The 23,921-nt window shown below is 37.7% G+C and overlaps 1 protein-coding gene across 4 annotated transcripts in view; it reads left to right on the top strand.

Annotated features, from left to right (window-relative positions):
* Window positions 1-23,921, top strand: part of LDB3 (LIM domain binding 3) — a 107,452-nt gene that overhangs the window by 10,770 nt on the left and 72,761 nt on the right. For all 4 annotated transcript variants that reach the window (XM_031062528.1, XM_031062513.1, XM_031062517.1 and 1 more), the window contains exon 2: window positions 20,572-20,723. In XM_031062528.1, coding sequence (XP_030918388.1) covers window positions 20,572-20,723 — 152 coding nt within the window. The remainder of the gene's footprint in view (window positions 1-20,571; window positions 20,724-23,921) is intronic.

Raw genomic sequence — 23,921 nt, 5'->3', positions numbered from 1 at the left:
ATATATATATATATATAAAAATTACAAACTGAGAACATTTCCATAAATTCCACATGCCAAAACATGGGGATTAAGTGGTGGTGAAGGGAAACAAAACAGAATAAACTTTTTTGAAGGTCTAGATAATTAGTGAATTAGTTCAGTTTTAATTTCACATCAGTTTTATCTAGACCCAATTCTTTCCTAGGAAGAATGAGAAAAAGTCTAAAGATTGATAATTTATATGAACAGGTTACTCTCTGGAAGAAAATTAAATGCTTTAGTTTTTTTCCAGTGTGTGTGACTTGTCATGGAGGTTATCCCAACTTGTGGGAACATTCCTAGCAAAAAGAAGTGATCATCCCTTCCACATCATTGAAGACATATTTGCAGTGTGATTGACAAGATGAGGAGGTGGTATATAATTTCTATGCATGTCAAGGGACTGGCAGTGTATGAAACCAAAACTAGAACTTAGCTGCTTTATTTATCCCTTGAACAGATGCAGTACCAGCAGCTGCAGTAAGATCTTTTATACATTCCACCCACAATTCCCTGGAGTTCATGTGTCCTAAAGACAACCTGGAAAGGAGGCAGGACACTCTCTTGTACAGTATTACATTTTATAAGTACAGTGTGACATGTTGATCTTTCTCATAGGGGAAGAATTCCAGGCTGGATATGAGTTTCATGCCATTTGATTATATGGGTAGATGTCTTTATTTCTTGCTACTCTGAGTATTTAGTTCAAATGCTTAATTTGGTCTCTAAATTTTGTTTTATTAAAGCTCTTTATAGACTAGAAAGCAGTGCAAAGTAGTTTTATTATAATTTAGCCCTTATTTGTGTTATTAGCTGGACCTTTAATTAGTTTTATCTGAGGGAAGTATTGGTAAGAGGACTGGTAAACAATATTACTTCTTTTGTCTCCATTAAGTCTTGATCCTCCTCCACTGGTTTTGCAGAGATTGGATTGGGTTCCAATATTAAAAGCATCTCCAAGCTTAGGAGGCCAGGGAAGAGCTCTCACCATGTAGCTGGTTGTTAAGCCTCTTGGTTCAATGCATGGATAAAGGGTTTAGGTAGGAATAAACTTTCCTCGCTGGTGTTTAATTTTAGAACATCCACAGTGAATGTTCTGGCCTGGATGCCACAAGTCTTTAGTTTCAGTCTTCCCATAAAGCATCTTGGCTACTGTCTGAGACTATTTGTGCCGTACATCCACACCAGTGCGCTACTGCCCTTGGATACACTAATGCTGTGAAGAGAAATGTTTAGGAAATACTCTCTAAGATATTATCTTTTTCCACTGCAGACAACACAATTTTGCTGTAGCAAAATAGGGATCAGGAGCTATTGAGAAAAGCCCCCAAATTGCCAAGTTTTTTTTTGTTTTTTTTTTTTAAATAAAGGGTACGTGCCATCTTTTGAAGCTGTTCATATCTTCTCACCAGTGCAGCAATGACAATAATGGGGTACTCAGTAAAAACTAATTTCTCAGTGTGTCAGGAGAGAAGCTTTTTTCTGGCTGAATTATAACACCTTAAAAGAGATGATGGTGACCTCCTTGAAGAGGTGAATTTGAAACATCTAATTGTTTCTTAGTATTTATTTTAATATTTTCATCTATTTATTGAGTAAAGACATAATAATTAACATCTCCGAATTCCTAGGTTTATCTGTTAACAACAACAACAAATAATCAAGTAAAAGCACGTTTTAATAGAAAGATATTAAATCCTGAGAACAGATGAAAAAGACAGTGATTTGCAATGTCCTTAGTTCATTTTTAATTGAGCTCTTTTTTAGTTGGAACACAAAAGGTGTTCTCCCTATTTTCCCTACTGAGTGCCTACTGCCTGGGACCTGTATATTTATCTTTGGATTTTAATGGCCTAAGAAAACCCCTCTTTTTCTTTTTTTGCTTTTCTTTGACACCCATGATGAACAGATATTCCTGATTACATATACATATATCTATATATGTATCTTTTCTCTGCCATTTGTCACACCATTACTTACTTTTTGCCCAGTTTACCTTGCTTTGATACCAGAATAAGCAAAACCCAGGCTGTTTTGATGGTATCTTTTGACTTTTTGTGCAGCTTCATTCCAAGGACAAATAGCCATTGGTTGGTTGTGCCTCTTGACACTTTCCTCCCTTTCTCTGCTGACTTGTCTCACTTCATAGTGCAAGTAGGTTGCACTGTGATAGTCCTCAATTCAATTAGGTAATGTAACAGAGAGAGTGCCATGGCCTCGTGTTCAAGGACAACTGCCTAGAAGTTGCACTTAAAAATTGATAATATGAATTTTAACATCCTCTTAACTTTGAAATATATCTTTGACTTCTGTGATCCTTGATATTGTCTTGAAGTCTTTTTTCTTCCCATTCTTACCTCTGACACCTCCCTAATCTGTTGTTTTGGTGTTTTTTGTTTTTTTTTTTAATGGTTAATTTTCATTGCAAAGACCAGCGAGAGAGACCAGGACAGGACATTATTTTTTTGTTTAAAATATACATTGTCCATTTTGGAAGAGGAGAAGACCATGTTACGTGATATCCTTTTGTTGGCTTCATTCCAGCCCACTGTTATCCATTGTCTCAACATATACATAACAGTTTATATCCTCTAAGTAGAAACCAGAGGAACTACAAGACTGAGCAAACTGTGCAAATACTAGAAATGTAAGCATATATTCCAAGATAGTGAGGTTGTTAGCAAGCATTGTACATACTGATGGATAGCTAAGCTGCATGTGGAAATGGCTGGTAATTTTTTTCTATTGCTATCTTTCACTGACAAAGCATTGGACAATATTCTCTAGGACTAGGATGGTATTTTGAGATTTAAGTTTGGGTTAAGTAATGTCAAGACAAATGCCAGTTTGACAGAAGAGAGAACACTTTAAGCCTGTGTACTGGCATGGGACCATAAGGAAGAAGTTTGAAATCTTGCCTGGCAATTGTCCTTCTATAACAGTCCTTTTAGTCTGGTGAGCACAAGATTGATCTATTGTAATTTAAACAAGGAAATCCTGCTTCCACTTCACTGCTTGCTCACAATATTTACTCTGATATTTAGAACAGACCTAATTCATTTTTTGTTGCTCTGTATGTTACTTTAAATACATTGTGGTGCTGGTAGTTGGAAGGAATGTTCCCCCAGAGGGGTAAAAAAACCTCACAGCCAACTAAAAAACCCCAAAAAGCAAATTGTCAATAGAGTGAGAAATTACTGGACATTTAAAGAACCAAAGCTGTTCACCTCATAAAAGTTTAGTAGAATGTAATTAAAGAATTATTTTGGATTGGTATGTTTGAGAGTGAGCCTTAAGTTGCTGTGACATGGCCAATTCTTAATGTCAAATCCCCTCTTCCCCCTCTCCCCTAGTTTTATCAAAGTATGAAAGTCTTGACTGAGTGAGATGCTATTGTTGGCAAGCCTTTGATGGACACTCCTGGAATTTCATTGCAGGAGCCATGACTTCTGTTTTATCTGAAATCTCACTGGCTCTTGATGACAGACAAACTCTGTTTTTAGCATTGCACTGAAGGTCAGGCAAATGACTGGTTTCCAAATAGAGTAACTGAAGATACTGGAACAGATTTATTCCTGGTATAATTCCACTGGTTCTGTGAAGTTACAGGGGAATATATTCGTCAAGAGAGCCTTCAGAGTTGAAGGATAGTTCCAATCACTTGTGTATAAAAAGAGCTTGGAAAACGTACTATTTAACATAATGTTAAAATTCATCTGTAAGAGAATCCTATAGTCACTAAGATAGGGGCAATATTTTAGTTGGAATAAACTAATATGACTCCATTAAGGAGACTGACCACTGTGGAATGTAATTTTTTTCAATATCTGAGAATCTAGCTCTGGCTTCTTTAATTACGAGTGAGGTTGAGGTTTTATAGCTGTGTAAATATTTTAGGACTAATCTAGGAAATGTATGCACTGCCTAGGCTGCTTTCCTAGTTGCAGTTGGGATGATTCCATAATTTTTTACAGATCTTTAATTTTAGTTGCAGTATTGGCACTCAAGTCCATCAACTGACTATCAAGCAGACTGGTTAGATATTTTACTTAATTTTTGCAAATATACTGTGATCTTAATTCATACAGAAAGCAAAAACTAATTTTGCAGATGGAGGAAGAAAATGAAAACGAAATACTATACTATCATTGGGGTATTAGTAAAGGAATAATCAATGTCTTTGTAGAATGACGTTGCAAAGGTCAAAAGTACAAGGCAATGTGAAAAAATTTTTGTGGGAAAACATTGGCGAGATCACAACCACAGTGACATTTTCACATTGATTGTGGAAAGCAGAGGAGCAAATGTCATCTCATGGATGCAAGAAGTGAGTGTTGGCAGAGAGGTTTAGCTGTGGCTAATGAGGAGGAGCTTCCCATCTCCTACTTTGTGGGACTGAAATGGTCACTCTAGGCTGGGGACATAAAGTCATAGATCAGAGAGATCCTTTGGTGAAAGCTGTCACCTTCTATGCCATGTTGTCCCTGAAGGGCTAGGACTTCTTTGGTTACCAACATCCTGTGACACTGGGAGTTGGTGCAAAAATTCAAGATTTAAGTTTTTACAAAGAGAGCATGGTCAAAAATGGGAAAGAAATGTAATCCATGTTTTGTTTTTTATAAAACAGATTCAAGTATATATAATTTTTACAGTTATTTGATGGAAATGTATCCCTTAAAGCTCAAAGAGCATGTTTTAATAGTTTGGTCTTAATGTCCCCAAAAGGTTACACTTCAGTGAACTTTTCCTTAGAGGGGGCAAAATGTTTCTTTAATGACAGATAGTCAGACAATCATGAAGTTGCCATGACAATCAGAGAACTGTTGCCATGCCAAGGCAGGATTTCTTCAAATTGAGTTAGCTTTGACTCTAATGCTGTACCCCGAAGGCTCCACTTTCCCAAACCATTCACAACATATGCTTTTATAAATCCATCAAACCAGCCTGCACTTTTTCTATACCCTATGTTTTAATGTCAAAGCAAATCTATGTTCTACTTGTGGCACCTGCTGTGGCAAATACTTCAGCTACTTCAGGGGAGTTCTAAGCATACCACCATACTTAAAGTCCTGTCAACATAGCTGTGATAAAGACCCTTTGGAAAATGTATAGCTCCACCCTAAAATAATCATTTATCATAACTCATAAGGGAGAATTAATTGGCATTTAGTACATGTAATAATATGGATTAGTGCCCTTCATGAACAGGGCTGTGTATAAAAGCACAGGCCACCTAGAGGACTACTTTTTAACAAGGCAAAACAATTAATGTGACAAATAAACTCCACTTCTAAAAATATACTTAGGACAGTCAATATATTGCTGAGTGCTGTTGTACTAAATACTTTTAAGCCAGGCTTCAGCAACATCAATCTGTGTTACTAAATACAGAAAATTCTATCATAGCTCAAGACACAAATTTATATTAAAAATAAACTTTTTTCCAATATCAATACCAACAGAGTTTAGATGGTGGGTTAACAAAATGGTATGTTGTAATATTACTGTCCACTATGGAAATATATGCACTATGCATTCATAAATACTTTGTCTATAGCTTATGCAGAAACATACAAATTCATCAGGTTTTTGGCACATTAACATATTGTGACTGTATTTGAGCATCTGCACTATATACACATGGATGATGTTTCCCAGTTGATTGTTCTATTTATTACAGAAAGCTAGAAGGGGAGTGAAAAGTTTTAAGGGGAAAAAAAAGTTATTTTCTTAGTATTCATTCATGTTTACTTCAGAAGATTCTGTAGTCATCCTTTCTTCCCAGTGGGATAAGTGTACAACTCTGAAATCCAGTCTCTCCTACATCCATTATATGTATATATTTTTTTAATGGATCTCTATGCTCCATAGGTTGTCATGACAAGGAGATGCTGAACTGAACTACAGACAAAGTTACACAGATCCTTTTGATCCTGTGGAGTATTTTTCTGACTTTCTGCCACTAACATGGGCTGGTTGTCTGCATTCTGCCAGCAAAGGCAACTTCAAACTTTAATTTCTATGATTTAAGCTCATATGTCATTCAAAAATTGCAAAGGTAGTGTGCTCTGAGTGTCTACACTGGAGCAGAAGACGACTCTGGTACAAAGAGGAAGGTGTGTTACACATTGACTTGGCAAAATGGCAAGTTATATGTGAGTCTCTTTTGTGAAGTATTTGCTCTGGCCCTAGCCATAGTCATTAGAGAGGGTTCCCAGATGTAAGGGTGAAATGGACTCACAAGTTCTTACTTTGATAAGAAAAGGAGGGAGGTTGCTTTTTGGGACAGGAGCATCAGGCTGCCTGTTGTCCTTAATTTTACTTCCATACTCATAAAACCCACATGAACATAAAACTACAGAGGGAATAGAAGAGCTTTTAAAACTTTATTGTAAATTCAAGTTATATTTTCTGAATGTGATTTAAAACAAAATCATTGATGTCGTGCCTGAGGTGAAAATGAACACTCTGATTTACCATTGCCTGGCAGTTATGAAGGCATTTGTAGTGCAAAGCAATTAACAGAGGAACTGAAATATTTGCATTTCCACTGAAGAGAATAAATTTGTGCAAAGTAATGGGGAGTTGGGACCATAATATTTTTGCTCCACTGAAGTTTTATTTCTAGTGTGTTGTCAGGACAGAAAAAGTTCTCTGGTTCTGCAAGAGAAATGGGCTGGGGTCACAGGAAGAATGTGCACAATAGAATTAATTTCCTGCATGAGACTCCTTGACTCACTAACTTTTACAGCAGCTTTATTCACATCTTACTTGGGGAAGGTACTTGAAATAAAGCAGTTTCAGAAGCTGCTAATCTCAGAGCAGTTCTATTCTTTGTCCTTCATTCTTTAGAAGTATTTAACCACTTTGGATATTCACACTTTCAGTTCTGGATTTTGGTTTTTTGCTTTGGTTTGGTTTGTTTTGGTCTTTTTCCCCTGAGAGTTGATTATCAATGTACCCACTGATATAAGCACAAGGCTTTTTAATTACACACTGATATACCATAAACAGCACACAGCCTTCTTATCAATTTTTACATAAGATGGGCATGACTTTGTGTCATATCTCAGTTGCAGCCAGCAAAGGCTTAGCTTGACAGCCTAGTGCTTTTTTTCCTTCTGGATGATTGCATTGCACATTCTTACAGGGTCATGCATGATAAAAAAGGATAAGGGGCCTTCAGAGAGCCTCGACCAACACGTTATTGTCTGTGGAGCTTTTACCTCTGCACTGTCAATGCAAATCTGTTCACAGAGGCTGCAACAGATGCTAGAAATATTACGTAGACTGCAGAGCAAAGTAGCATAGAGCTTGAAATCCATGCTTTCATATCAATTCTGTTTGTCTCTGGTATTCACAGAGAGCAGCAGATGAGATAATCTTAGACGTTTTGAAGTGGAGAATATCTTGTTCTTCTCTGACATAGCAAGAAACTTATTTTACAAGTTTTCTCTTTCTCTTATGTCTCAGCTTCTCTTATTTTTCTTTTCTTGTTTGTATTTTTATAAGGAACTTATTTAAATGCCTGGATGATTTGTTTGTACCAGTCTCCTGTGTCATTTGCCCAAAATCTTGTTTGATGTCTTGTTGTGTCACTGTGAAAGATGCTGATTCTTTATTTTCCATACTTGTATTACCCTGAAGTACAGAGGCAGGGAAGGTCTGGGCCCCTTTACACTGGGTACTCCGAGTGTGTGGGAGAGCCTTTGGTTCCTCACTGTTTAAAACCAGAGAATTTCCAAAGACCACTAGGTGAATCTAGGCTTTTATGTTTTCCCTGAGTGGTTGATGCATATAGCTTTGATATCAGCTACTGTCTATGCTTCGTATTTTCCTCGGGAGTCTCTCCAGTTTGATAAAATTTTGCATTTAAAATGCTATTTCTAGTAGTGAATGTTCAGGCATGAACATCATAACATTCCTCATGAAATTAGTTCAGTCTTCATGCAGGACAGAATAGTAGGAGTCTTTTTCTAGTTCTTACTTTGGATAGCTGTTGAAGAATAATGTCATGAAATATTTCCTTTCTTGACATAGAATAGGAGGTAACTGGGAAATTCCTTTCACTTGAATGGGTGCTGGACTGAATATCACCCAGAAGACTGACTAGTATGATCTGGAATTAAGGAGGTATTTTCTGAGGATTTTATATAGGGGATGGATGAAAAGTGTGAGCAGAAGGTAGAGGGTGAATTTCTTTCAATGCTGAAAACGATACAAAAATGCAGGGGGGAAGGCCATTCAGGAGAAAGTGCCTGTCACCAGCTGAGACAACCAGATGGACATAATATGTGGTACTATTTAAAACAGGTCTGCTAAAATTTTGGGAGCATCTTTGGATTTTATTAGGCAGTTTCATGTAAAATGCATGTGTTGCTCTTGTATCATTTACGTATGCAATCTTATAGTTTCTTCAAGGGCTGTATAATTCTATAAATAGAAGACCCATCCCAGGATAAAGAGAGATTACGAATATGGCTCCATTTGGCACTTTTGTCTGCCCTGGAATCTTCCCAGCTGTCCAATAACCATCGAAGCATTCCTTATTTTCATTTATTTCCGCTTCCTGGTGTCTGAAGTAAAGGCCGCCTGTTTGTTAAATAGCTGCATATTCACTTTGAGAAATGTTTTCTGCTGCCATTGCAGTTGTTACAGCATTGGTGTTGATCCCATCAAAGTTCCAGCACTGACAGTTTTTAAATATTTTCTCTGCAAACATGATTAATGAAACTAAGCAAGGTTACCAAACAAGATGTTGTAAGAGGAAGAAGGATATTAAAAAAAAAAAAGAAAACAGATAAAAAATGAAACTAGAGAGAGTGGCCAAGATCAAACTCTGACAACATATTAAAACTCAAAAATGCCTACAAACTTTGTTTCCATGTGGGTGTACAGCTCTGAAAAATATCACTGTAAATGTAACTGCCTAGAACAGAGAACTTTCATAATTCCATCAGTTATAATAATGTCTGAATCTGAGATTTGCATGCTGGTATTAGGGAATACATCAATCTGCTTGATAGTAATTTTTTTCTTTATGCAGTTCAAAATGTCACTTTAGTTTAGTCATTCAGATGTTTGCTTGATGAAAAAATACAGTGATGTAGCTCATTGTCCTGCAGTTTAAATAAGTCCTCATTTGACATCAAAGTGGAGGGGTTAATTAAATTTTTTTCTGTGTTCCTTTCATTCCTTATTTGTATCAGGCAAATAATGTTTTCACTAGCAGCCAGAATCCCTATTAAAGTAACTGTCATATTTTCTCATCTATACAATTCATTGTTCAGCAGTTTGTTTGGTGCCAAATGAAGGGAAAAAGACAACCTGGACACAGAAAGGCATACTACCTTAGGCCTTCTGAAATTCTTTCTTGGTTAAATGACAACTTTCTTGCTGCCTCTTCCAAACCAATTATTTTGACATGCTCCATTGCAGAAGACAGTGTCTAATGTAGCCAAGGAAAATACTGTTAAGGCAAATTCTGAACTTGATTGCATTCCTTCCATGGATTTAAATAGATGTCCTGTGAACATCTATTCCTTAACAAAATACACAACCAGATTATCATAATTAGCATGTTTACTCTGGAACAGGAGAGGAAAATTTCTAATTTGGACAAGCAGAGTTTAGAAACTCATTGTGACTAGGTATGGAGCTCATTACAGCCTCTGCTTGCAGAGAAAAATGTCTGCACTTATCATTAAAGAAATTAAAGATAAAAGTACAACTTTGAAATAGAAATGAGGCACCCTGCAGATTAATTCTGTTACTTCTGCGTAAGTTACGCAGCCTAATGATCCTTAAGGAGCTATGCTCTGAACTGAGCATGAAGGCATATCTTAAACTAAGAATCAGAAGCATATTCTTCTCTCTGAAGCCTGCTTAAGTATCCCAAGCAGGCTAATGATGGTTTTCACTCAATTTATGCTCCTAACTTCTGTTACCTAAGAATATTTATTAGATATGAATGTTTCACCCGTTTTGGAATACTCACACTAAGTTCCTAAAGCATTGATGGTGCTACCAAACTGGTAGAAATACTTGATGTTTCCACGTACAGGTAGTCACCTGAAAGAAATAGGAATGTACAGAGGAGTGAGAGTTGGGGGTCAGCATCTTCAAAGCCTTTCTTAAAACACTCCATTTAAACATGTGTGCTCTGGAAGAAAAACACTGTCCTGTCTTGCTGCTTACCCCAGTAAGTGATGAACACCAAATCTAGATGAGATCAAACAGGAAAGAAGCAGAATACCCAAAAAGGAATTGGCAGAAATGTTGATCCCCAAGTTAACAGGTAAAAGTACCACTAACCAGCAATATCAGTAGCACAGGCAGATCTGCAGGATGGTTTTTGCAGGGGCCTTTTGGTTTGGCAGAAAGTTCATTCACAATTGATGGGTGCCCACTTTGCTTTCTGTAATTGAAATGATGGATGTTTTCAATTGAGTCTCTGGAGTGTAGCACAAAATAAAGTTGAAGGATGTATTAAGATGGGATATTTCTTAGCATTCCCAATGAGACTGAAAGCTTTCTAACCCTCACTTGTTAATCAGCAGGGTGAGCAGCACAGAAGGGGAAGGGCTGTCCATAACAGGCTGCCAGCTGGAGAGGAAACTCTGATCAGGCTTCTCTTCTTGCCTTAATACCTTCTTTCAGGTGCCACTTATGATCATGGGCTTTGCAAGTTGGAATCCCCTTCCACACACACCTGTGGTACTGGGTAACTCCACAAGGAATTCAAAACATGTCAGCACAAACAAGGCTGCAGAAAATACAAATAGAAAGCCAGTACCTTATCCAAAGATAATTGAGGCTCCACACACTCTGCTGAATTAAGAATTGTGAGATGGCAGACTCCTGCCTTTCTCTAGAATGAAATATCCCCAAGAACAGCTCTTCCTCTAGTTGTTGGGAATTTTTGAATCAAGTTTCAGTCTGAAACTTGGGCATAAACATAGAAGACATGGTGCAATAGAGGTGAGTGGCATTGTTTGGATCTTCCAATTCAAGATCACTTTAAATGAAGAGCCATTCACCATAGGCAAATATTTACTAGCTGAGGTCTTTAATAACCTTCTTCTAAAGCTGCTTATGGCTTCTGAACTTTATGGGATGTTCGTGTTAAAACCATATTTTAGTACATAAGCATTTGGCTCATAAACAGTAATTGTGTTTAATGAAGACTTTCGGTAAATTTTCATAACATAATGTCTTTTTTTGTGTGTGTAATGTTTTGTAAAAGGTATTTACTCCCAATTCCCCCAGGTGCAGGCTGGGAAGGGGAGCAGTACTCTATGGGGAAAGAAGACTCTCAGCCTAGGTTACCTTTGTGTATAGCACAGCCAGCTGATCTGACTTCTTTTTGACCAGAAATTAAACAAACATTATTAGTTGAACCAAAAATCAGTGTATCTTTTGCAATAAGTGATACTTCTTCCATCTTAGTAATTTGATTTTTTTTTTTAATTTTGAGTCTTTAAATAGCCTTAACTACAGACAGTGCAGACAGTATCTTGCAACAATTCATTTCTATTATTTTATTTTGTCTGTAAACAGGAAGGCTTTCTAAAGTCACATAAATTTTTTTATTGGAGAGTTATGGAAAGTACTGCTTGCAAAAAACCCACAGAAAAATCACTTTTTGAAAACTTGTCAGCTTAATTCTGCTCTGTGCTCTGAAGCCACTGAAAAATGTGTAGGAAGGTACTGCACTTATGCAAGGCGGGATTCTAAAGCTAATAGATGTCAAATTCACTAGAGAGATGCTTTTACCTTCCAGAACCATCCATGTCACTGCTTTGTTCTTTATCAAATAACATCATGAGTATGTGTGTGTTCTTATATTATGCAAGCTCTCAGTGGGAAATCTTTGTAAATTGCTGTACCCGATACTTTAATGGCTTAAAATGCTCAAAACCAGCATTGGCATCATCATACTATTAATAAAGTTCAATCCTTGTCCTCATGAATAGCCCAATTCCTCCTCAGAGATGCTTTCATTTTTGAAAATAAGGAAAATCAAGATACTTCCTCTTTAAAAGTTCAGGTTATGTTACTTTAACATAACAATCTTCAACATAACATGATTTCCCTTTTAGATTTGAGATTATATCAATATGTTCAGATTATTTCCTGTTAAACAAACATGGTTCCTGTGGCTTACCAAGGGCCTCTCTGTGTTCCACTGAACACCGCTAGGAAAACCAAGTTTAAGTAATTACATTTTAACTGGTACAACAAACATCTTCAATCTCTACAATTTCCTAGCTTCCTGAAACATCCAAATGTTTATGTACCTGTTAAATGTGTTAAAAATTTGTTTTACTTGCTACATCTTTAAATTCCCAAGGATCCTGCAGGGATGCCTGGTGGGATGTCATGTTATCCACTAAATGTGAAACAGCCTGTTACAGAAGAAATTGGCATTGCACTTTCTCAGGGGAACTTTGCTTCTATTCTGTTTTATTCACTTTGATCTTAAAAAGAATTCTTCATTCTCTGAAGTGTGAAGCCTGTGCTTTTGTTTATTCTCTCACAGAGCTTCGATGAATGCTCCAGGTAAAAATCAGTTTTTGCTGTGAATAAAGAAGGTGTTTAGGGAGGCATTGATGCTGTATCCTGGCAGCTTAATGCTGGGCCCTCCACTTGGAACAGTTTCAGGTTGGGCACTGTGGCCTCTTAAAGCCTTAGATGTGGAAGTAAGGGCATGATAGCAAGTGTAGTTCCTGCAAATTTAGTTCTGCTTCAGCACCTCTGTCACTGTGGACATGTGTTACATCTCATTTTCCTTCATACAGCTGCCAGCTGGTGTGCACTATGCTGGTCTACCCTCTGTAGGTGAAGCACAAAGCTCAGTACTAAATACTTCTGCACTAGAGACAGGACTGCTGTTTGCTGGGTCAAACTGGCAGCTTGTATTTTAGTGAGCAGAAGAACAACTCCCCTGGTAATCTGGTGGCCAGAAACAAAGAGAACTCAAACAAATGCATTCAAAGAATAATTAAATCTAAACCTGCATCCATTTAATAAGTACCCTAATTTACAAGCATGCAGGAGCAGAAGAGTCACTTACACATCAGTCATATCTGTGCCAGAACCTAAGGACTTGCTCAAAGCTATTTTGGGTTGCTTAATATCAGAAGTGGCTGAAGGCACTAACTGCCAAACTGAGTCTCTCAGCATTGTCTCAAATGCCCTTTTAGTCAGGCCTTATTGTTGCTGGACCAACCAAAAGCCCTTCAAAGTTATAAAGCATCATGATCTTAGTTACATACAATGAGATACATTAAGCAGAATGACCTTGAAAAAAAGAAAATCTTACCATAGTGGCCAATAGCAAGACATAAACCCCTCAGTTTATTGCTAATGGTTGTAGGGGGAGACAAGACAAATTGTGTTTCTGTGAGCAGGTTAAAAAGCTGCACAGCATGTAGAATTCAAGAAGCTGAAAATAAAGCAGGCAATATTGATGACTGAGATCTGTCTGCTTGAAACACAGAAAAACATCCCACCTTATACAACTGCCTTAAAATTACTTCAAATTTGAAAAGGAGAAGCAGGGAAGAGGATGGGGAACCTTTGAAGAAACTTGGCTGTTCTGATCCTGCAGGCACTTGGAAGCTGTGTGTATATTTGCTGCAGGGGATCTCCTGTGGAAGCTGACAGATCAGCTAGCTCACACATGGGGGCTGCCAGAATACTAAGAATCAGTACCTCAGTTTTATTCCTGGTTTTGATTTGCATTCAGGTTCTTGAACTCCTGGATACCAAATGAGAACTCAGTCACTTGGTTCTCAAAACCTGTTGTAACAGAACAATCAGCATTTGTCCTTACATGACTCACCTCTTTGTTTTCATTTAATTCCTGTGAGATACACAGCACACACTTGGCACAGTGTGTGATGCTAGCTGAGAACAGACTAAGTACCTCCAACAGATACATTTGGATAAAGACTGGGAGAAGAGATTATTGTTAGTCATACCATATGACTTCACACAATATGAAGAGCTGTGTAACCTTCTAGTTACACCAACACATCTTATTAAAAAGCCACATCCACTCTTTTACTGTCATCTGTATAGTTGGTGTGACATAGAGCAGTCGTGCTTCTAACAAGCTAATCTCCAAAGTCCACAATATTGGAGTTTTTTTCTTTATTTTTTACAAAGGATTTAAACTTTTCCATCAGACAATGTGGAGGTGGGGCAGGGAATGAAATGATCGTGCAAATAGGAACAGGTGTATTCACACTGCCTCTCAAAACATCCCCCAAAGCCTTGCCTAGGGCAATTCCCTAAACATGCCTATATGCTTCCTTTCATTTCACAGCTGAAAGTCTTTTACATTTGGCTTATTTTCATCACCTGAGTCTAGTTAGCTTGGCAGGAAGGGCCATCATCTGTCTGTCTTCTTCCTTGAAGAGACTTTATATTGTGCATGAAAAGCAGGCTGGTGAGTGATGTTATGTGTAAGGGAAATTTTTGGTGTTAATCAAGGTGGCATTGTTCCAGCCTGGCTTGGCACTCCTGGGAATGAGGTAAGCTGGCTGGTTGGAGTGTCCCCAGCCCTTCTGCTGTTGGAGTACACATTTCAGCACAGGATGTCCTGAGTTGGAAGTGCTTTACTGTTCATCCCACAAAATCTCTGTGCTGCTGTGATTCCTGGTACCCAAGAGAGGTAGATTAGAGCTATTTTGGGTGTTCTCACATGTTTTGTAATCGCTCTTCCTAGCTACAGATGAAGCAGAGCCTGAGAGGCCACTTCAGAATGTCTTTGCAGCTTGCCAGTGCAGCTCTGTTTAGTGTTAATGGAATCTCTTCAGGGTGTCTGTGGCATATTTTGCACATGCCATGAGTGTTCATTTAAGGCAGTTCTTGTTGCCTTATGGAAAATAAAAAGAAAAAGCCAAACCAAAGCAATAAAAGAAACACCACAGAAAGGAGAACAACAGAAAAAAGCCATTAAAGCCCAATAGTGAATTGAAAACAATGAGGCATATCCATAATTCAAGTGGTAGCTGCAAAATGGAAGTTTTCATTAGGTTTGGTTAGTGATATGTGCCAGGGTAGTTATAGTTTCAGGTTTCCCAAGTCTTTTCTTTACATTTAATTGGTCTTTCTCAGCTCTCCTATCTGACACAGAAAGGTATAAAAGCCATAGGATGCTTGCTCTATGGTATAGGTTATCTAGGCAGTTTCTTTCCTTGTTTATGTTTTGTGCCTTCTGGAAATGTGTCAAATGAAATGGTGAATTTCTGCCTGCCTGATGACTTATCCCAGTGGGTCTTACTCATTTTCTTTGCATTTTTCTTGTCCAAAATTGCCTTCTGTTTTCTAAGAAAAAAAACCGATTTTCCCTTTGTAGCTCTTACACTTTTATTATGGGGATAGGGATGGCAAGTGACTAATTTAGGAAAGAATAATATGAATTTCCTCAATTAACTTTCTTTGTATGGGTGAGGAAGAGATGTCTCTGGTCTAGAGGTAACTACCTGGATTCAGTGTGGGCATTCAGCAGCTGTTCTGCAGTGGGGTCTCAAAGCATATCTCTCCTTTCACTTGGTTATGCTCCTGTGTATAAAGAGAGGAAGTTTTGCAGGCACTTAGAGCCTCAAAGCTTAGAATGACTTTGAGAGTTTGTTGGAATCTTCTGTGCAAAAAAATACTTGCATAAATGTAATGGGGAGAGATTTAGATGCTCTTTTCTCTGTAGAGGAAACATACTGTTCCTTGGTCTCTGGCCAGTCCTTTTCTTGGGATTTTCTTGAGACAGTGTAGTCTCTGATTTTTCTGATTATGGAAAAGAACATTTTCTTTTAATTATTTCTTGTATTCCAGAGGAGAGCATGTTCATTCTCTGTGCTTTTGCACATTTCCAGTGCTGGTGAATATCTGATTATATGAAATGTTGTTCTTAAATGAGAAGCAGAAAAAATAAATTGTTGTTTTTGGGGTTGAAGTCAGGATGGAGTCAGGCATAGCTCAAGTGCTGGAAGAGGCCCTGGCTAATGCTGTGGGCTATATTAACAGCTTCTCATTTGTGTAGGCCTTCCTATGTATTTTTGTCTGCCTTGTAAATTAGGAGTTCCTTGGGGGTAGGAAAACTGTGTCCATCCATCTGTTTGTACAAGCACTCTCATTAGTATTTGAACGCTCATCCACTGAAATGCTGCCTGATCCCTATCTCTTCCCTTTGGAGTGGAGTTGAGGGGGCTTGGCTGGCAGCATGTGCAGCTCTCAAGGTGGTGCAGCAGCTGCTCTTTGTACGCTGCCTCCCAGAGCTCCTGCTAAGCAGTATTTACTGTGAGCCCAGTGCAGACAGGTTTTTTTAGGGCACAGCTGTCACTGTGGTACTATATATTCACCCAGTATACCCATCCCCTCACAACAGAGCGTAGTAAGAATTCTCTCCAGTGTGCTGGAAGGAACATGTGATACTTCCAGCCTGCCAACTTGCTTTAAGCTGGGGATGTTGGAAGTCAGATGTCTGTCTTGTAGGAAATTTGTGAGGGCTGAAAATTCACATCTCTGAAGCAGCACATATTCCTCTGCATTTCTGAGAGCAGTGAGATGTTTGGTTTTTCAAGATAAAATCTGTGCTTGGGCTTGAGGCACTAAAGAACTGCTATTAATGTTAGATCTGTTGGTGTTACCCTGGATTGGATTTTGTAAATGAATTGACAGAAATAGCTGTACCCTGAAACTCTGATGAATGTCTCACTGTAGCATTAAATAAAGGCATTTGCAGCACCTAGCAACTCAGAGCTATATTGTAATCCAGAGCAAGTGAGTTAAGACTATTACAAGGGTTTTCTGAAATCATTCTGTCTAGAAATTGCCCAGAGATTTGTTTTAGGAAAAAAAGACTGGTAGTCAAATTGAAAAATGCATATTTATCCTTGACAGTAGTATATTTCTCTAAATCTGTTACTTCTGTTAATAGAAGAGAGACTGAGATAAGAGCAAAGTAGAATTTACTATGGAGACAGATCTGGGTTTCTAGTCTAGTTCCAAGGTTTAATTAGCATTAGTCCTTCAAAAATATTTTCAAAAATATTTTAAAATAGAAAATATTTACCCAAGATTTTAGAAAGCTCACACAGTGAGCTCTTCTCTGTTTGTGATTTATAGTTAGTAAATGTTTTAGTAGATCAGAGATGAATTTTCAAAGGAAAATACCAACAGATAAAAGATAAACTCTTTGCATTCCATTCCTTTCAGCTGGATCTTGAGAAATGGGAACACGATAGTCTTGAATGTGCCTTGACACTTCAGATCTGTGTGCCCTGTATCTCCATCTGCACACTGGTATTTTGTTCGCAACAATTACTGGCTGCTCTTGATGTCTGCCGGAAATGCATGCTGTGCCTTCACTTGGAGCACTCTCAGAGATGTCTCTCAGGTTCTAAAATACATGTAATTATGTACTTTGGTTTTCATGGTTCATTCAGACTATGCATCCAGTCTTTAGTAATGCCTTCTATATAAAAGTTTACAGGACCAAATAATCTTGTGTGCTTTTATCCAGTGGGAAGACCATGAGAAGAAGAAATTCTTTCCTGATACCTACTACTTGTGTGAATTGCAGATACAATAAATTGGATCTATCTTTTTTTGAGTCTTGCTGTCTGTGAAGTAAGGATAAGCTGATTTTTAGAGGTAAAGTGACATCAATGGAGTGCTGTCTCCTGAAATGGGAATTGAAGAAAGTAGAATTGTGTGAAAGAATCCCACACAGAATTTGCTACCCTTATACTTAGTTGAAGAAGTTGAAACCCTTTCATTTCCTTTTTAAGTAGCAGCTGACGGAGCCATGATTGAGACTGTTTCCTTCTCTTTCACAGTATGGTGCTCCTGGAGCTCCTTGCCTGAGAAACGGTGTTGCAAAGTTAGAAAGTCATGTAAATCACAAGTTCAGAGTTACTGAGGACTTTTTAATTTGAGATAGTCTTGCGATGAATGTTTTTTCATTTAGGTTGTATTTTCTAAAATATTAGTCAGAAAATATCCCATTAGAAGAAGTGAAATTAGGTCATTCATTACACCCATCACCTCCCTCTAAATTGACTCTAATTCTAGGAGGGTTTTAGTTGCTGTGTCATTATTTTAAAGTATAACATTCACTTGTGAGGCTACTAAAAGCAGAAGTCAAAGCAAGTGAGAGGGAAGCTACTTTGTTAGAGCTGTGTTAAACTAGCCCCAGATGTAGAGTGTTATCCTGTCTCTGGAAGCTCTGCTTCCCTGGGTTTATTTTGTTTGAGGCATCACTGAGGAGTGGAAGGAGAGATAGATGTGTTGAGTAAGAATATCCAAATTAGGGCAGACGTTTGACTTTCAGGAACTCGGGTGATGTTCAAAAAACAGTCTTTGTTGTTGACAAGAAAAAAGGGGCAGGGGGGAGACTGTCCCAGAATTTGGAACCAGTATCACACAGTTAATATTCTGTGGCAAGAACTTTTATGTTTTGTGAGGAGGTTAAAAGTCTTAGAAAAGTGATGTGTGAAGATTATTTATTTAAAAAAGGATAATTTGAAAAAGACAGAAGTGTCCTATTTGATGAATTCAAGTCTTACTGACTCATTTGTCTGAGTTTGGCTTTAGTTTGCTTTTTGCCCTTTCTTTACCTTTTATTCTATTGCAGATTCTCTTTCTCAACATATTTGTGGGACTAAGCAGGGAAGGATCTTTGAGTAAATATACAAGTACATATGAGTGTACAAATAATCCATATTCTTTATGGACTTCTGGATTCGGTGTACTTGGCACAATGCAAGTCAATTGAATGCATAGAAGCTAATGTTTGTATAACAGGTTAGAAAAGCTATGCTTGTAACACAAACCTTTTGGGTTTTGTTTTGTTGCTCTTTTCTTTTTTTTCTTGTGAGAGTGCACTAGACTGCAGAATAAAACTCTATCTTTGAAACTACCACAAAATATTTCCCCCATCCCTCGATTTCTTAACACCAGGAAAATTCTTCAGGGAATAGTACTGACATTATCAGTCCACTGTACTCGCATGAGAACGTTGTATTTGTGGCTGTCCTTCACTCAGAAAACACAGAGCTCTTGCTTCTGTCTCAAATGAAAATGTATTAAAACTTGTCTCTTTCAGTCAAATCAGTTCTAGGAATTACTTAGAGTACCTAATTCCAAACTAATCTTTACTTTTAAATAGTCTGAGCATGCAGGGTGCTGTGTGTTCAAGCACTCTGACACTAGAACTAGTGTTCTAGTAAACTGACACCTCCCATTGTCAGACTACACTGTCAGCTGGACTTCTGGCCTCAATACTGAGCACCTTTAACAGCATGTTAAGAAAGGGCTTTTTTCTTTTTTTGCTTATTCATCTTTGCCAGTAAAGCACATGAGCTAACAGTTTAGGGAATTATTTTGGAAGGAAGTTTTTTTTTTTACTATGTATATATTTATAAGTGACTAGAAACTTGACTTCATGGTTTCAGACTGGCAGAATTCACAGGGGACTTTTGGCTCATAATCAAACACGTCTTTATGTTCACTGTACTGAAGGAACAGAATTTTTGAATGCAGCCTTTGTAGCAGTACTTTAGATTATCCTTGGAATTTTTAGTGAGGAATGTAAGGAAGTGAGTTTTTAAGAAAAAATACCTATAGCTTATATCCATGCTCTTTCTGTACTGGGTGCTGAAAGCAGAGGACAACTCTGGTGTGTTCACTAAAATTTGTCTGGCTGATGGTATGTGAAGGCTTTCCTGGTTTAGTGCTGTGCTGGTGTTATCCATACATAAGCTGAGAGGGCTGTGTAAAATTGAGGTCAGGGTGCTGTCCATTCAGAGAAGATGCTGTTCACAAGCTGAGTGGAGCCAACAAAATGTATTGCCACAGTGAACAAACAGAACTTCTGGACTGTTGTGTCAGTTGTTGGGTTTGTGGTTGCAGCACTGTGGTTTCTTATTTCTGAGAGTGCTGGTCTTTGGAGTGTGAGGTCCAACAGTTGGTGAGATGGGCACGTAGCAATTTGTGTTGGTGATGGAGCTGCAGTTGTATATGGGTACGGTTAAGTAGAATCATTTCCTCTAAAGCCTGCTATTAAAGAAACAAAGTGTGCCCAAGGCCACTCACACACGTTCATTTTACATCCCCTCAATAAAATGAATTAATTTGGGGAAAATTGCTTTTAGGAGGAAAAATACAGTAAAATCACGCAGTGGATAGTAGCTCATTCATTTTCTGCTTCTGAGTCATGTTTCTATATACTGCTGCTGTATAGAGATAATTATCCCCTTGAGATAGTGATACCCAACGTTGGGCTTAACCTCTCAAAATGGAAGTAGCAACAAGTAGATGGTGTCCTGGGCCTTTGCAGAAGTGTGAGTTAACTTTGAGTTGTCTAATTCCCATAAGTTTTGATTTTTCACCATACAATAATGGATACAACTATTGTTGTATCTATTAGCTGTATTTTTTGCTGTATCTATTCTGTACTATAATTCTGGGCAAGTTCAACTGTTCTGTGTACAGAATTACTTATCAGGATATGACTTTTTTTTTTTGCCTTTTTCTATGCAGATCACCCCTGGCAGCAAGGCAGCACAGTCACAGATGAACCAGGGGGACCTTGTCGTGGCCATTGATGGAGTCAACACTGACAGCATGACCCACCTGGAGGCCCAGAACAAAATCAAATCAGCCAGCCACAACCTGAGCCTCACTCTGCAGAAGTATGTTGGAATAACTTAAACTCTTTGCATTATTTAGGACAGCCTATGAAACTTATGACTGAAAGTTACAAGTGTTTTATCCGTGTCTGTTAGATTTATTTGAAGTGCTCATGGCACAGATAGGAGATGAAAAGCCAAAATCTGCTCTGATTCTTGTAGAAGTCAGCATGGATTGCTACAGAAATCAAATGGTTAGGTTGTGTGTCTGTGTGGGATTTAGGCTATTGAATACAAGTGTAATCTCGTATCCATTCAAGCTTCTGTTAAATGAATCCAACAGTGATGTTTCTTTTGGTTATTCTCATGTGGGCAACACAGTTTAGTTTGGCTAGTTTATGAACAACTGTTCTAGAGACAACAAACAGAACAAGTGTTACAAGTGCATGAGAGGGACCTCATGAGAATTTGTGCTAATGGTCTGGCACCTGTGAGTTTCAAAGTCCGCTCTGTATCTGACCCAATAAGAAAGGTGTAGCCCAAGTGCAGGAAAGGGAGGCAGTAGAACATAGAGAGGGCAGGTTTTATCATAGAGATGTGATAAAAGTTGTCTTGCCATTAAGAAAGCAATTAATAGGTTTTTTAACTTCTGCTGGTTAATGTTACTTCCAAGGAAATTTGTTCTCTTGTTAGATAACCTTGCACAGAGGATTTCTGTAATAAATGCATTAATATTTAAAGCTCCATAATTGTAGAAAGAGAAGTAGCTGCTCATTTTATTGCATTGTGAAGAAGATAATTTTTGTACAGGGCAGGCAAAGACAAGTACAGAAAGCAGACTGTAATGTGGAAGTACAATTTCTGAGAATATACCAAAGAATCTTATATATGAATATGCAGTAGAGATAATCAGTATCAGGAACATACTAATAGCTAAAGAATAAGGAGTTTAGATGAAGTTTCCAAGAGCGGACAGGGTACTATAAAGCAAAATACGTGGCTGCTTTTCCCCCATGTCTTTAAGTTTGTCTTTAAGTGTTCCAGATAGAGTAGAAAATCACTTCCTTGATGCATGGGGTTGAATTCCCATCCTATCACCCCCTCCAACTTCTTTTTTCTTCACTTGGAGTTATAGTGTTGTTACAAATATATTTATGAATTTTTTTTGCAAGATTTAAGTTGTTCTGAATATTTTTTATTTAACAGTTAGGAAAAATCCGTTCTGATTGTTAGAATGTCTGTCAGATTTTCTGTTGAACCTTTGTGTTTTTACATTGAGAGAAAACATTTCTTGTTTTGCTTTGGGTTGTTCCACGTTTGGTATTAATTTTCCTGAATATTGAACCCAAAAAGTTCTCCAGTATCTGCCTCTATGGCCTGGCCATAGAGGTTTAAATGGTTTAAAACTACAAACCAACAGTTCTTCTTATTCTCAGAAGGATTTCCAAATTCGTGACTAACAAATCCAGATTATCCTAATACATATCACAGAGACAAGTTACTAAAAGCAGTAATTTTGACCAAGTGTTGCTAGGGATATTTCATTTAAGTAATCATTTTGCGTTTTTATTTGCTGAACTCTAAATTGCAACACCAGCAGTTCTAGTTTTTCATTAAAAAAAAAAAAAACAACAACAAAAAACTAGTGGAAGTATCTTTATTAAGTACTTTCTTCTCTATTTATTGTTTCTTCAGGTTTTTTTTAAGACTTTCCCTGGCTCTTGGTTCCAAAACAATAATATATAATTCAGATATTCGAGTTATATGATAAAGAACAACCAAAGAAAGCAGTAATGGAGTTTTCCAGACACTGAGATATGCTTTCATAGATAATAGATGTAGATATTTTGAAAAGAAGGAAAATGGCATAAAGTAAAATGAAATACTAGTAAATATAAATAGATGATAAAACAGCTTTTTTTATCAAATGAAAATTTTCTCAGATTATGTTTTTGCTCTGAACTTATACAATTAATGGACTCTTCTTTTCAGCTACTTTATGATGTGAGCAATTAGTTTGCCTTGGTGACCCGTTCAGCCTCATTAGGAAAACCCAATGAAAAAGACTGAAAAGTAAATTTTTTTTTAATTTTTTTTTTTCTTAAATGACATGAGGATATTCAAAAAAGTTGTGCTCAGAGGTATTAAGCTTGCTTTACTTTGCACAATTCAAAATTTATAGAAGCTAAATCCTAGCAGCAAGTGATATTGACCAACTGAGGTACACATAGAACCCTATTAAGGATCCAATGTCTCGAGCACAAGGCATCTCCATTATATTCAGGAAGTTATATTAATCTTGCCTCAAAAAATAATTTTTTCCCTGGACATATGGGTTCATTTACCCAAGGACAAGAAGATTGTCAATTTTGTCACCTGCCCAAAGTGTACAATGCAATATCCTTTTCTCAGCAAATAATTTTACAAATATTGGGCTGGTGAAAAGAATAACATGGAAAGAAGGTAGCAGTGACAAGGGGTAGTAACTTTCAACCAAATAAGAACAAGACAGAAGAGAGGCAAAATCTCCTGGGACGTGGTTACCAGGAGAATGACTGTGCTAAGAGATCACTTGGACTTTTTTAGACATGGCTTGCAGCAATGAAACTGGAGCAGTGTCCTACTACTATGGAAAAACAGCCGTAGTTGCCATAAAGAGCGCAGAGATGGAAGTGCTCACTTATGCTATTTGTATAAAAGTTTGGAAATGCTGGAAATCCTTTCCAATGGAAAAGGCACATAAGTGCATTAGGGGGTTGACTGTTGTGATAGGAAAACTTAAGCTCTAAATTGGGGTGATACTGGACATATATGTGAAGTAGTCACATGGCTCTACAGAATGTTTCAAGGTCATGGAATGCCTTAGCAGGCAATCTGTGGCTTGGTTTCACTGTTGCAGCACTGGAAGTAGAACTGATCTCGCTTGTTTTATCTGTAAGGCCATGGAAGAAACAGTGGAATGTGAAATCTTGACGAAAATGCTCCAAGATCGAAAGCTTTTTTTTCTCTCTAATGGCTCTTGGCTCTCTAGAGCAATGGCCTTTCCCTTTATCGGTCGTGGCCGTGAAGGTTTCATGAGCATTGTTTATAGCCTGACAGTTAAGACAGTGTTTGCTGCTTCTCACTTTTATTACAACGCTTCATTCCCTGCAGGCTTTTTTCAGGGTGGGGAGGTGCTTATTGTTTTAATTTGGCTGTCAAAAAAAGCTGCACATGGTGCCAGCACTTGTGCAGGACATCCAACTGAAAGGCATCAATCAT

This window comes from Geospiza fortis, unplaced genomic scaffold, assembly GCF_000277835.1.
Source record: "Geospiza fortis unplaced genomic scaffold, GeoFor_1.0 scaffold130, whole genome shotgun sequence".
Taxonomy (NCBI): domain Eukaryota; kingdom Metazoa; phylum Chordata; class Aves; order Passeriformes; family Thraupidae; genus Geospiza; species Geospiza fortis.
This window is presented reverse-complemented; position numbering and strand designations above follow the sequence as displayed.